The sequence below is a fragment of the Coccinella septempunctata genome, chromosome 4 (assembly GCF_907165205.1).
Source record: "Coccinella septempunctata chromosome 4, icCocSept1.1, whole genome shotgun sequence".
Lineage (NCBI taxonomy): Eukaryota > Metazoa > Arthropoda > Insecta > Coleoptera > Coccinellidae > Coccinella > Coccinella septempunctata.
Window position 1 is genome coordinate 17,526,366 of NC_058192.1, and position 13,896 is coordinate 17,540,261.

The 13,896-nt window shown below is 36.8% G+C and overlaps 1 protein-coding gene across 3 annotated transcripts in view; it reads right to left on the bottom strand.

The window, feature by feature from the left end:
- Nucleotides 1-13,896, bottom strand: part of LOC123312289 (transcription factor GATA-4-like) — a 94,092-nt gene that overhangs the window by 43,956 nt on the left and 36,240 nt on the right. For all 3 annotated transcript variants that reach the window (XM_044896645.1, XM_044896643.1, XM_044896646.1), the window contains exons 2-3: nt 9,876-10,144; nt 7,840-8,084 (exon numbers count right to left, since the gene is read on the bottom strand). In XM_044896645.1, coding sequence (XP_044752580.1) covers nt 7,840-8,084; nt 9,876-10,144 — 514 coding nt within the window. The remainder of the gene's footprint in view (nt 1-7,839; nt 8,085-9,875; nt 10,145-13,896) is intronic.

The window sequence follows — 13,896 nt, forward strand, 5'->3', positions numbered from 1 at the left end:
ATATTACCAATTTAATCGACTGCTCTGGGATCATTCCCATCTAAACGACTATTGTATAAAAGTGCCAAGTATCCGTGTCTAATGGTGTTGCCACCACAACAATACGAAACTTTTCAACCAGGATGCACGTACAATACGTCAATATTGAGTAAGAAGTGTTCGTATATGGGTAGAACTGTTTTCAAACTAATTTTTCATTAAAATAGAAATCGTGTGTTTCCAACTTCAAGGTCGGATTTCGTAAAGTACTTATCCTTCTAAGTTTTTGTTTTTCTTACTCAGTGCAGTTATATTATTCGATGCCTTATTCAGTTCATGAAATACTCTTTCTTCTCGAGAATTCCCCATTTCAAGGATATTTAGAATACTCATTAAACAATCAGAGTAAAAGTGGAAGACATGCATTCTGGAATATTCTATCTTCAAGTCTATTTCAACATAAAATTGAAAGGAATAATTTTTGACTAGAAAGAGTCTAGACTTCTCCATTATGAGAATTGAAGTTTGAGAATTGCAAGATCAAATGAAATTATTGTTTTGCGTCCACATATACTCTTATACAGTCGTTTTAGCTAACCTCACACCAGCAAAGGCAGTAATGAGAACATTGTTTAGCAATGACGTCTCTCCTGTAATTGCCAATAATAATTCCTCTGTTTCCAGGCATTAATACAAGTCTTACTTGATTGTCTGCCGCCAAATTCTCTTCTTGCCTTCCAATAGAAGCCCTAACCAAGCATCTATTGCTTGGTTTTGTGCTTGGAATATTGGTGTGGTGGAACTTAATGGTGCATACTTAAGAGCTTCTGTTACCTGGCATCCACACAAGTATTGTTTCGACTTGCCAGGAGAATCTTTCAGCATTTCCAAAAGCTATTTGGATCTATATTCAAGGCAAGCAAGTGCATAATCATATCAGGGTCACTTGATTCCTTGATTGTCTTGCTCCATTCTTCTGTTGTTACATTCGAATAGAAGCCCTAACCAGGCATCTTGCTTGTTTTTGTGCTTGGAATGTTAGAATATTGATGTGGTGGACCTGAACCCTGACTAAAAGATGGTTTCAAATAATACCGCCAATTTCTGACAACATATCCACAAGGGCGAGCTTCAGGATCAGGTTCCATTGAGACTATTAGAAATTTTCTATCGTTTCATCTAGAACGTAACACTTCAATTAATTCCTCTTTGTTTTGTCTTACTCCTGCGATTTCATCAGTGAAAAGGGTTTTGTTTACGTTTCTAATCAGATCTCACCAACTTAAAAATATGTATAGACACAGTGAGATACATTATTTTGGTTGAACAAAATTCCTAAGTAAGTTTGCATTATTGGCATTTTTCCCAGTACATATTGCAACGAGACATCTCTGAAGCGATATTGAAAACTCTCGACATTGACATTAATCCGGTTTGTTGACAATATGAATAGTTTGTTACACCTGAGGTCAGCGCCCTGGTCATTTGTTTGTTATTATCGCAATGAGAGTCGTAATAACGTAATAGCACGAACAATATGTCTATTTCTTCGTAGTAATGATGCGATCGAAGTTTCAATTGTACAGGCTGTGAATTCAACATTTCTATTGAACTATGCAGGGTGAGTATTTGACTCGTACAAATACACTGCGTAAAAAAATCAACGCACATTCTGAAAATCTCAATTTTAATGAAAGTTATCTCTACATTGACTTTATAACTTATTTTTATCTTATGTGAAAGAAGAGAAATGAAGAATTTTAAAATACTGAAATGCTGATAAGTGATTCAATACTTTGTATTTCCACCCCTTGCGTTAATTACAGCTCTCAAAATGTTCTGATCTAATCCTTCCCAGATTTCTCCGAGTTGGATTCCTAAGTCATTAAGAGTAGCTGGATGATTTTCTGAACTTCTCAGCCTTCTATTGAGGTTGTTCCAAACCTGCTCAATCGGATTGAGATCTGGACTTCTTGCTGCCCATTCCATTCGAGAGACTTCAACCTCTTCAAGGTACTCCTGAACGATGCGCGCACGATGGGGTCTGGCATTATCGTCCATAAAAATGAAATTTTCACCAATGTATGGGGCAAATGGCACTACATGCTCTTCAAAAATGTTCCTTATATACTTATCAGCATTCATAGCTCCATTATCAACGACCGCTAGGTCTATGCGAGCAGTCAAAGATATTCCACCCCATACCATAATCGATCCTCCCCCGAAACCAGTAGTAGGTATTCAGGAAATTGGACTGAGCATATCTTTCATTTGGACGTCTGTATACAAGGGAACGTCGATCACAATGGTAGAGGCAGAATCTAGACTCATCTGTGAAGAGAACTCTTTCCCAATCGGCCTCTTTCCAATGGATATGCTCTCTCGCAAAATCCAAACGCGCCCTTCGATGGGCTGGGGTCATAGGCGGAAATAGGGGGGGTCCAGGGGGGGCCGTGCCTCCCCCCCAGATGTCCACGGTGCCCTCCCCAGAAAAAAAGAGAAATTAGAAAACAGCAGTGAAAAACAGCAATTCTGGAGCTTTTTCGTTGTTTTTAGCCATTTCTAAAATTTTTGTCTCCACCCAACATCTTTACCTCGGGTGCTATTACCTCAGACCTTCCTAAGGGGTGCCCCCCCCCCACAAAAAATGTTCATTTCCACCTATGGCTGGGGTGAGAGCTGGGCCTATTGCCGCGACACGAGGCCTCAAATCATATTCTCTGAGGCGATTTCTTATTGTCTGAGTGCTAATTTGCACCTCATTAGTTTGCTCAAGCTGAAGTTGAAGGAGGCGAGCTGTTGCAAACCGTTGTCTCAACGAAAAAACTCTCAAGTAACGTTCTTGAATGGCAGTTGTTACCCGTGGTCTACCCTGTCCTGGTCTTCGCGGATATTTATACCTGTCTCCCTGAATCGCTGCAACATTCTGGACACACTTGTATTCGAAACTCCAACCTTTCTGCAATTCTTGTGTATGTCCACCTTCTTCTCGCAAAATTACCGCTTGGGCACATTACTCTTGGGTCAAATTGCGTGTTTCGCGTTGCATATAGCGATCGAGTGTAGAAAATCAAACGAAAGAAAAACTATTGATCACTAGAATTGATCGAGAACAACTTGTTTTAGAATGGAGCCAATACATTCAAAATCTTATAATATCATCTTTTTTTATTCCTGCTGGGAAAAAACATCTGTATTGAAGAAAACCGTTGAAAGTGGATAACATATGCATGCATAATTCTGATAAAAATAATTATCATTGAGAACACCTTCAGTTGTAGAATAAATTTGAGATTTCCATAATGTGCGTTAATTTTTTTGCGCAGTGTATTTTAACAGAAGATTCCTGGGGTCAAAAGAAAAACTTTTTTCTTTACCATTTTTTTCACAGCTTTCTGATATAGGTCGGTGAAATCACCACGAATTACTTTGACTGAGCAAGTACAGGAGGGTTTCTCCAGAGGGTTATGCTGTTGTTCAACTCCGATTGTTGGACCGCTGCCTTATATCGGTCTTTTCCAAGCTCACAAAAAGAGAATGTTAACCTTGAAGCACTTTTTGCAAGTTCATCAGCTTTTTCATTTCCTTCAACACCACAATGCCCTGGTACTCATAGTAGAGTCACTTTATTGCATCTGGCCAGTTGCTTTATGATATTACGGCACTGCAATGTCAGCACAGATCACTGAAAAGTGACAGTGTGATTCCAGGGACCTCAGCGTGGCCTGACTCTTCGTGGTGATATCTGATAAAGATCTGCGCTCCTTTGATGTTCATTTTAAGACACTCCTGAGCGCATGCGTAAACAGCCAGAGTCTCGGTCTATAAAATAGAAGGTTCACTTCCCAGGGCTTCGGAAATACTCATTTCAGGTCCATATACGCCAATGCCGTTGCCTCTCTCTGATTTTGATCCATGAGTAAACCATGTGGATGGCTTTTTGTCCAGACAATTCAAGAAACTTATTGCACTAGGACGGTCAGCTATGACATTTTCAAAGGGCCTTTTCGGAATCGAAGATGGTTTTTCCAAGACATTTGAGTCCAGTCCAGTTGATGAGAATTGGTCTAGCAGAATCTGACGAGTGCAGATTCTGTGCGGAAGAGCACATTGCCAGCGAAGGCAAAGAATGGTTTTAACGAGAAACTCTCGCATGACCGAGGAGGTAATAACCTCCTTGAAGCCATCCCAAATATCTACTGACATTGTATGAGTTGTTTTTATACAATGATACTCGAGTTCATTAGAACTCCGGAACTGTGGGGCGAGCTGTATGAAAGGACTGCTCTGATGGGAGGCACAATAAATCTTGACGTAGGATTTAAACGGAACTATCTTTGCGTTTTTGGATATATACAAAACAACTTTTTCTTCCTTATAGGCGAGAGATAATCAAAGCGTGCCATGAAACCGAATCACTGATCCTTTTTCTTAATTTTCCCGAATACCTCACCAGATAATTCCTAATTAGCGTCGCATTCTTCTTCTTCGAAGGAAAGCATTCGATAGATAGGAGTATTTTCATCGGTAACAACAAGCGGTGAGTAATCTGTCAGTTTTCCACGTAGAACCTTATCTCGTGACCATTGTTTGTTGTGGTCCCAAAGGTGCCAGGCTTTTAGTTTGCAGAAAGTGAGCGAGGTCGTAATCGACACATCTGACTAAACGGACGATAACGAACAATAACGCTATATATGTGACATAATAGGACCATAACTCACACTCGTTTTATGGAAATCGATCGAGAAATTGGTTCATTAGTGGGAAGAAGGAAGAACTAGAATTCGAATGAATATTGAAATATGTACCCACTTGAGAGGATATTTGTAGTCTAAAATAGAAATACTCATTTGGGGCGTTATTTTTGTGATGCATCTCTTACTAATTTAATGCATATAGATCATACGATATATTCAATTTATCTGTTTTGATGACCAAAAGGTTATATTAGGTATACTTTAGGTGCATAGATTATTACGATCATTATTTATCTACATCCAAAAGTTCTTCAGCCATTTTGGGCTATTTCAAACCTTAGTCTAGTAGGTAGATATTTAAAATGTGGAGAAAGGAGCTCGCAGAAAAAAAATTTAAGGTGCCCACCTATACTCTATACCAAATTCATTGCGTAGATGTAGTATAGTATAGGAATAGCCAAGTAGATACTACAAAATCACTCATAAGTCCATGGTACACATAGGTATACGCAGGCCCGGATCTAGGGGGGGGCAAGCCCCCCTAAAATTAAATTTTTTTTTTTTAGTTTCTCGGAAAAAATTAATTTCCTAGTGCTAAAATCGAAACTGTAGAATGGAAACATGATAAACCATCACTATGCCAAGAATCTCCAAAATCAATGATTGATCAATTAACTGTATATTTATTATTCAGTCATCTAGGAATGACCGCCACACTTGGGTGAAATAGGTTCAAAGATAGGATATGTCTACAATGTGTCGCAAGCATAGAGCCAGTAATTTCTTTGCCTGGGGAATTACCGACTCATCCCCATTTCATCTGGAACTAAGGGCCAAAATTTCCGACTTTTGATGGACCATAGCTTCTTAAAAACTAATCCTTTCAGCAAAATTCTGTTCGCATATTCGTAATCTACGCCCTCGATTTAGTAAATACACCAATATTGGTGGAAATCGCAGAGATCGAAAATTTTTCAAATTAATTTTTCAAATTTTCCATACTGTATGGATTTTTTGAAAAATATTTTTGGTTTCCGATCGAAACCAAATTCTTACTGTCCACTAATACGAGGGCGTAGAACACGAATATGCAAACAGATATTTTTTAAAAATTAAGTTTTCAAGTTATGGTCTATGGAAAATCGGAAATTTTGGACCTTCGCGGAAAAAATTATAAAATCTAAACTGTTAGCGGTAGATGAATGAAGTGTGGTTTTTTCTATTCATTAAGAACCAATCTATCACAAAAAATCAGCATATGACTAGTGCTTTTTTTCTGGCTGCTATACCTCCTCAAAGTGGACCAATTTATTTTTCGAACGATTTCAACCCGAGTCATTTTTTCTACTAATTCGTGGTCGAAGATTACGACTAAGCAATTAGATTTTTCCTAAGATGAGATGGGAAAAAAATAACTTTTAATGGAACAATGGAAAAAAAATAAGAGTGATTTTTTCCCTAAAGTACTCATTTTAGGAAAAATCTAATTGCATATTCGTAATCAACGATCTCGAATTAGTGAATTAGTGAAAAATTGCGGATTGAAATCGCAATGACGAATATGCAATTATACCTTAGAGGGGGGGGGCGCCATCATGAATTTTTGCCCCGGTCAGAAAAAATCGTAGATCCGGGCCTGGGTATACGGCAACATTGTTGACAGACCCACGAGATTTTTGGGTAGTACCATTGAGTATTAAGGGGGTATTAAGGGGGTCAATACTCAATGGTAGTACTGACCTTCAAACACTACTTGTCGATTTCGTGGCATTCTGGCCTGGCAGTTACGTTACGGGTTGAGTCTTTGAACTCTTTGACAGCAGATTCTTGAAGTCAAAAGAAACACTTTTTTCCTCTACCATTTTTTACGAATCGGATGGGTTTGGAAGATATAGGTTGTTGAAAAAAACATTAAAAAAATTATTTTTAGTTGTATTTCACAAAAGGTTTTATCGAATGAAATGAATTTCGGACTATAGTTTTTCTTTTATTCGAAGAATCTTTTTCGAAAACAAGATATCACCCACGTCTATCAATTTTCTCATTATGACCATTACGTACCATAAAAATACCAAAAATTCAAAGACCCCATCTCTGGAAACTAAGTTGGGAGTTATCTAATGAATATTTGAACGTTTTGTGAAATAAAAGTGTTCTTCCTATTTTCTCGCATAATGCGCTGTTTTCGAGTAATTTGATGTTTAAAAATTGAAAAGTATCTGAAAAATTGGGTCCTTTGGCTGAATACAACTCTAACTATGGAACCTAAGATATTATAGCAACAAAATCGAGTACCTACAAAAAAATTCTGCTCTTTTTATAGAAATATCGAAGTGCCCAAAATACGACTACTAATCTGATTACTCTCATATTCCTAGCCTTTCGATGATAATGGAATTATTTTAATTTTTCATCAACTGATAAAATATGACCCCATAACCTTTGCTTTCTTTATTTTGACGAATTCTGATACTGATCCCGATTTTCCAAAGGCCAAAATGTTGTCTAACTGATAGGAACGTGATTATCGATTGTTTCTTGCTGATTTTACATTCGCGATTCACGAACGTAACAAAAAAAATTCTCTTTAAAATCGGATGAATTGTAATTTTTTATTTTTATCCTTGCATCCCTATTATACGAGGTGTTTCATAAACATTACGAACAAATTCAGAATATTGTTATCTGTGTTATTTGGAGTCTGGAAGGTCCTTTAATTAGGCCTTTGTCCGGAAATGAGAAATGCTTCGTTATCCAAGATACAGGGCGTTGAATGTATTTTACAAATAAATAAATGAAAACGAATTACTCTATATTTTCGAAACGGCTTGAGATATTTGAACGATATTCGGTAAAATGGTAACCTCATTAACGTGATTATCTAACGTTGAATACCTCGTTTTCAGCAACTAGAGTGGCGTACGCACTGGTATTAAATTAAATATTTTGAAGGAAAAAATAGTATGTGACGTCCTTTATCTTGGAAACGAAGCGTTTCTGGACAATGACTTTACAAAAAACTCGGAGATTAATATCCTCAATTTCTTCGTAATGAAATGGATTTGTTCTAGGTATATGAAACACCCTGTCCCGTATATCCGATCATCTTGCCAGTTTCCCTCTGTGCAAGACGAATTTCTGTGTAGGATTGAAAAAGACTTACCCGGTGATATTTAGTGTTTGAGCATCAATGCCTCCTGCATAGCTGATGTGGTTGGTAAGTTGCGTCAGTTGCGCACTGTGGTCATCAGCACCATGCAGGGGATTGAGGCTGGTGAATTTGAATTCGTTTCGCCTCGGTGAACCTGAACCAGACGCGATACTGCCGTTGGGCGATCCGTTCGTTACGCCACTGTGCGTGTTGTCCAACTGCAGGTATTCTGTGGTGGGAGAATCATCTATGCCAACCTGCACATAGAAGAAGAAATCTAAATATGTGTATCAAATATTGAATCAAAGGAAGGAAGCATTAATTCCATTTTTAATGGTGTTCAAATTATATAGGGTGTCCCACTAACAGACGTTTACGCAGAGAACGGATCAGGATTGTTCTGAAAATTTGGGTACTATAAAAAAAGGGTTTACACTTCTGATCTATCTGACTAAAATATTTTCAATGTAGCGATATTGCCGCTTATACGAAAAAATATTAAAAACTTTTTTTTTTTCATATTGGACACCCCATTTATTATAAATTTTTTCACTTCAGAATCCCCATCTATTTTTGTCTTTTAGTCTTTTTATCACTATTCCTGATACTTTTTGAATATTGATGGTTTTCCACAAAAAAAAATTGCCAAAAACATGGATCTATTGAATGAGGCATAGAAAGGACATTTCATATTTTAGGAAGCTGAAATTTCGAAAATAGGTCACCGAAATCCTGAGGATGTATTTCGTGTAGAAAAAACTCGGTTTGAGACATACAAGGTGTACCAAAATTATTCGTCTTGTCACTGGATACAAAAGCAGCAAAATCTTGATTTTTCCAAATGGAACACAGCGTACTTTTCATCTGATATTTTCAGAGAAAATTAAAATACGCATCTAATGCTCCTATACGAAAACCTCATGGTTTCGGAAATGAGGTGAAATTTCTATTGCGGTACAACATCATAATATTCAATTACATATTACCATAAGGAAGCAAACTCAATCAGGTAAAATTCACCCCATGGTTTCGGAAATGAAGTGAAATTACTATTGAGGTATAACATCATAATATGCAATAACATATTACCATAAGGAAGCAACCTTAATCAAGTAAAAATCCCCTCATGGTTTCATAAATGAAGTGAAATTTCTATTGAAGTATAATATCATAATATGCAATTACATATTACCATAAGGAAGCAACCTTAATCAGGTAAAATTACTCCCATGATTTTGGAAATAAAGTAAAATTTCTATTGAGGTATAAAATCATAATATGCAATTACATATTACCATGAGGAAGCAAACTTAATCAGGTAAAATTCCCCCCATGATTTCGGAAATAAAGTGAAATTTCTATTGAGGTATAAAATCATAATACCTATGCAATTACATATTACCATGAGGAAGCAAACTTAATCAGGTAAAATTCCCCCCATGATTTCGGAAATAAAGTGAAATTTCTAATGAAGTATAAAATCATAATATGCAACTACATATTACCATAAGGAAGCAAACTTAATCAGGTACAATTCCCTCATGGTTTCGGAAATAAAGTGAAATTTCTATTGAGGTATAACATCATAAATATGCAATTACACAGAACCATAAGGAAGCAAACTTAATCAGGTAAAATTCCCCTCATGGTTTCGGAAATAAAGTTAAATTTCTCAATAGAAATTGCTCGACGAAGAGGGGAATCTTTTACCTGATTATGTTTGCTTCCTTATGGTAATATGTATTTACATAACATAACATCATAATATGCAATTACATATGACCATAAGGAAGCAAACATAATCAGGTAAAAGATTCCCCTCTTCGTCGAGCAAGTATGTTAACGGAAAGTGCCAATAAAATCTAGACAATTCCTGATTTCCCCTGTTATATTATTGGGAGGGAAAGATCCATATGTATAGTCAATTAATTTCCCCTCCATTACCGTAATCGTCCTTCAGAAGCGCATCGCATTTATCTCCTTCCAAACCGTCTCCTTTTACCCCCTCCCAGGAGATAACCTTTAGATCCAGATGCTAATCAACTTACCTCATCCAATCTGTTGGCCGCTGTATTATATAGCAGGTAATGCCCGCCCCCTCCATCCTCCGCCGCTACACGCATGACGGTGGAATACCCTACAACATCCTGATCGTGATGTTCCGTCGTACCTCCATATGTTAGGCACTCGGCGATCGGGGTAGGAGTAGCGCTATCAGAGTGGGGGGAAGCTTGTGTCGTAGCCACGCCCTGATGCGACGAGGTTGGACTATATTGGCCAGCATGATCGTCGCTATACTGGTTCTCCAATTCTGAAACTATAACATGTATTGTTAGTTGCATAACTAGTAGGGTTCGATTAATTAAATAATATGGTAATGGTACACCTATATGTTATATTTATAATGATATAACAGGTAATTTCGAAGGATCAGTGTTGGAATATAATCTACTATTTCGATGATATATGTTATAAGAACGTTTCTCCATCTTGAAATCACAGTAATCACACCAACTATGTAATAAATTCGGGGAACTTTTTCTTAGGTATCACAGGTGCTTTGATGCTTGTTCATTGTTCTGATAATAGTTCAATTTCGATAGTATTTATTGCTCGTAAACATAGTTGTGCTGCGATTTGAACGCCACTGAGATAAGATATCGGCGCTCTTGCTTATTGGGAAAATCATTGGTTGAGGTCAAGAACGGATAAGTTGGTTAATCAATGCAAGTCTTTATTTGTACCTACACGTAGATAACAGAAAAAATGTCTGCGGAAGATGAATGGGAGTTTTTTGAATTATCAATTATCGGCTCTTACCCATGCACGTCCAAAGTTTATAGTTCGTACAGGTATACTCCATTCACTTTAATTTTAGCACTCGGTTGGCCATGGAAATTTGACACATTTCGGTTATGACGCTTGTCAAAACATTTTTGGGTTTTAAATGAACGCTATGTTGCCCGTTCTACGAAAAAAGCTTCTGTTATTACGTATTTTATCGCAATGTCGAATCTGTTCGGAAAATATGTGACGAACATAATTGAAGTTTATACGAACTGATTGAAGGCATACCAAATCCAGTTATTTGCATGGAAAATACAAGAGATCAGTGTAATATCATAATATGCACTAGCTTGAGGAGAGTTAATGTTCGTTATCTTCTTTGGCTAAAGTTTGAATACGTTACATCAGTGTAGATTTCAAAAATATTAACCCGAAGATGAAATGCATATGATGCAGTGGTTGGGAATGGGTATCTCCCTAAGGAATTAACAGATAATTACAAGGATGTTAAATTCTTCAACAAAAATCATCAAGCATCAATATAAGTAAAAGCAACTAAAGGCAGTTTCAAGTCGAGATGAACTTCACCTTTGAACAAAAATTTCAATAAACAATTAACAGGACAACTGGCGCGTAGGTATTTGTGGCTGTTCATCTTAATACATTGATATAATAATAAAGGTTAGGTTAGGTTAGGTAGATTGATATAATAATAATAATTAGGTATTTATATACCTCAAGACATTTACAATGTATAGGACAACTCAAATGAATAATAGAAAATAAATTTTCGGGAATTTATTTTACAATGACATTCATCGAAAATCTTGTAGGGGAGACTGGGGAGGGTTGATACGTTTTTTGGAATTTTTATTCTGGAAACGGAATTATATGAAGAAGCAGGACTTTTCTTATATTATATAATTCTTCAATTAATCGTTCAACAAAATAAATATAGAAGTCGCAAAACATAAACATTTTATTCTGTACAGAACGTTGAACACAAAAACATGCAAACTGTCTCAAGCCTTCCCACATATGGGAGGATTGATACGATGTACTGGGAGAGTAATCGAGAGGATTATTCAGCTCAGTAGGTAGGTCAGCAATGATACTGGCTTGCTTTGGTCCTATAGGTGTAGAAAAATCAGGAAATTGTCAGTTAGTCACTTCCACACAAGAAAAGTCGGCCTCGTTAAATACATTGGGATTGTACGGTTTTTAAAAATCCCTTTGATATGTTGGATGGTGAAGACGCCTTCATGTAGGCCTATCCAACTAGCTACGGAATATTTTTTGAAGATTATACATGTATCAGGCCTCCCCACGACAAATGTCTCAAACCTCCCTGAAAGCAATTTTTAAAGTGATTTATGTTTTCATCTTATACCCATATATTTTGAAAAGCGAAAAAAATTGTAAATTGAGTAGTTTTATGAATATTTCCCAGTGAAATGTTTGTTCATGCCGAAGAATTAATGCATGATCATAAAACCCTTAGGTAACTTGAGTAAAAACTTACAATTTCTCACCTCGAAACACTCTTCGTTGAATATTTCACAAACAAACTACTGTTAGCCTTACATATTAACGTCACGCAATGCCCTCTGCCAAAGAATAGTGTTCACTAGTATAATACTTTTGAAAACGGCTACAGATCGCGGATATAAGCCTGTATCAAGCCTCCCCATGTATCAATGCTCCCTAGTCTCCCCTACTAAACTTTTCGCATTAATTCACTCAAACATAAAATTCTCAAATGCCACCACCTTTTTGGGTCTCCTAATAGAAAGAAATTCTTTGTCATCCTCTTCTTCACAATCTTTCTGATTGTGGAAATATTCAGCTAAAATATAAGTCGTTTAGATTCAGATGAAACTTTATATAAATTCTTTTAGATTCTGTCTATTCTTATTTATTCTTAGCTATACCGTCTGACGTATTGTGGATTTTAGAATATCAGGGTATAACTATTTGAATGAGCGGACCTGAATTCTAAATAGCACTTCCTGAAACCCTGTCTCTTTTTTCAATAACTTGCATTTTCGCAATAAAAAATGATATTAGTTGTGGCAACGGCGTTATGACATTTCATGAGTGCCAACCTTACTCCGTTCTGGTTACAAAACTTGAGAAAATTATTTAATGGCCAACCGACTGCTAAATAAATGTGAATGGACTAAATCTACTGTTCATTTCTTAGGGCAAGTCCTCTATTCAATTGAAAACGACCGAAAAGTAAAAAATCAAGACAAAGTGCGTTGTGAACCAATGGGACGAAAGCCTGAGAGAGGAAAACAATATAACCTTTATATACAGGGGGTTCAAAATATGAAAAATAACTTCATATTAACTCAGGTATACTGGAGATTATTATGCCGATCTCACACCTCTCCATCTCGTGATAGATTCATTAGCTAATGAGGTCATTTTAGGTAGGTAATGGGGAAATCAGGGATCAGAGATTTTGGGCACCGCTGACGAGATGATAAAAAAATCACCTAGAGAAAACATTCACTAGGTACGATGCCAAGAAGAAAGGTAGATTTGTAGAGGAAACCCACCTCCAAATCCTCAAAAGAAATGCCCTCAAATCAAATGGTGTATAGAGACGGTTCGAAAACCACGAATGGGACTGGCAATTTAGGGCTCTGTCTAAGCATCTTTTTGAGGCAGAAGATCTGAAAATTAACCTATGTATAAAGAAACTATCAGAAATTTGATCTAGCGATACACTCTGATAGTCAGGCTGCGATCAAAGCAACTGAGCTTCCATGTCATCAATTCTGAGATGGTATGGGAGTGCCGAAAAAAACTCAATCAAATATAGGCAGAAATACCAAGGTCTGTTCAATTTCCGATCCCTCATGGATCGAAGGTACCTAATGAAGGAGGCTCACACACTTGCCAGGAAACCGAACACAAAGTCCTCTCTTTTAATGGCCCGGAACCCTTCTGTGATAGGTATAGGAAAATGTACAGGGTGTCCGAGTTAGAGTGTCCCTATACCTTATTGTGGAAACTAAAGGATCTAGAAGAAAAAGTTCAATACAAAACTTGTCTGTAATCGATTGAATTTTTATTTTTTATAAACCACCTTTACAGGGTGCTCCGTTTTTTCCCTGTTGGTATCAACTTTCTTATTTTAAATGGAACATCCTGTATATTATTGCATTTTTGAATTCCTTCTCAAATCTTAAGATAACTTTGGTATGACAACAATGGTCCGATATAGCACTGATTCTGAGATATTCTACTTTTTCCTAAACTTTTGACTGCTGT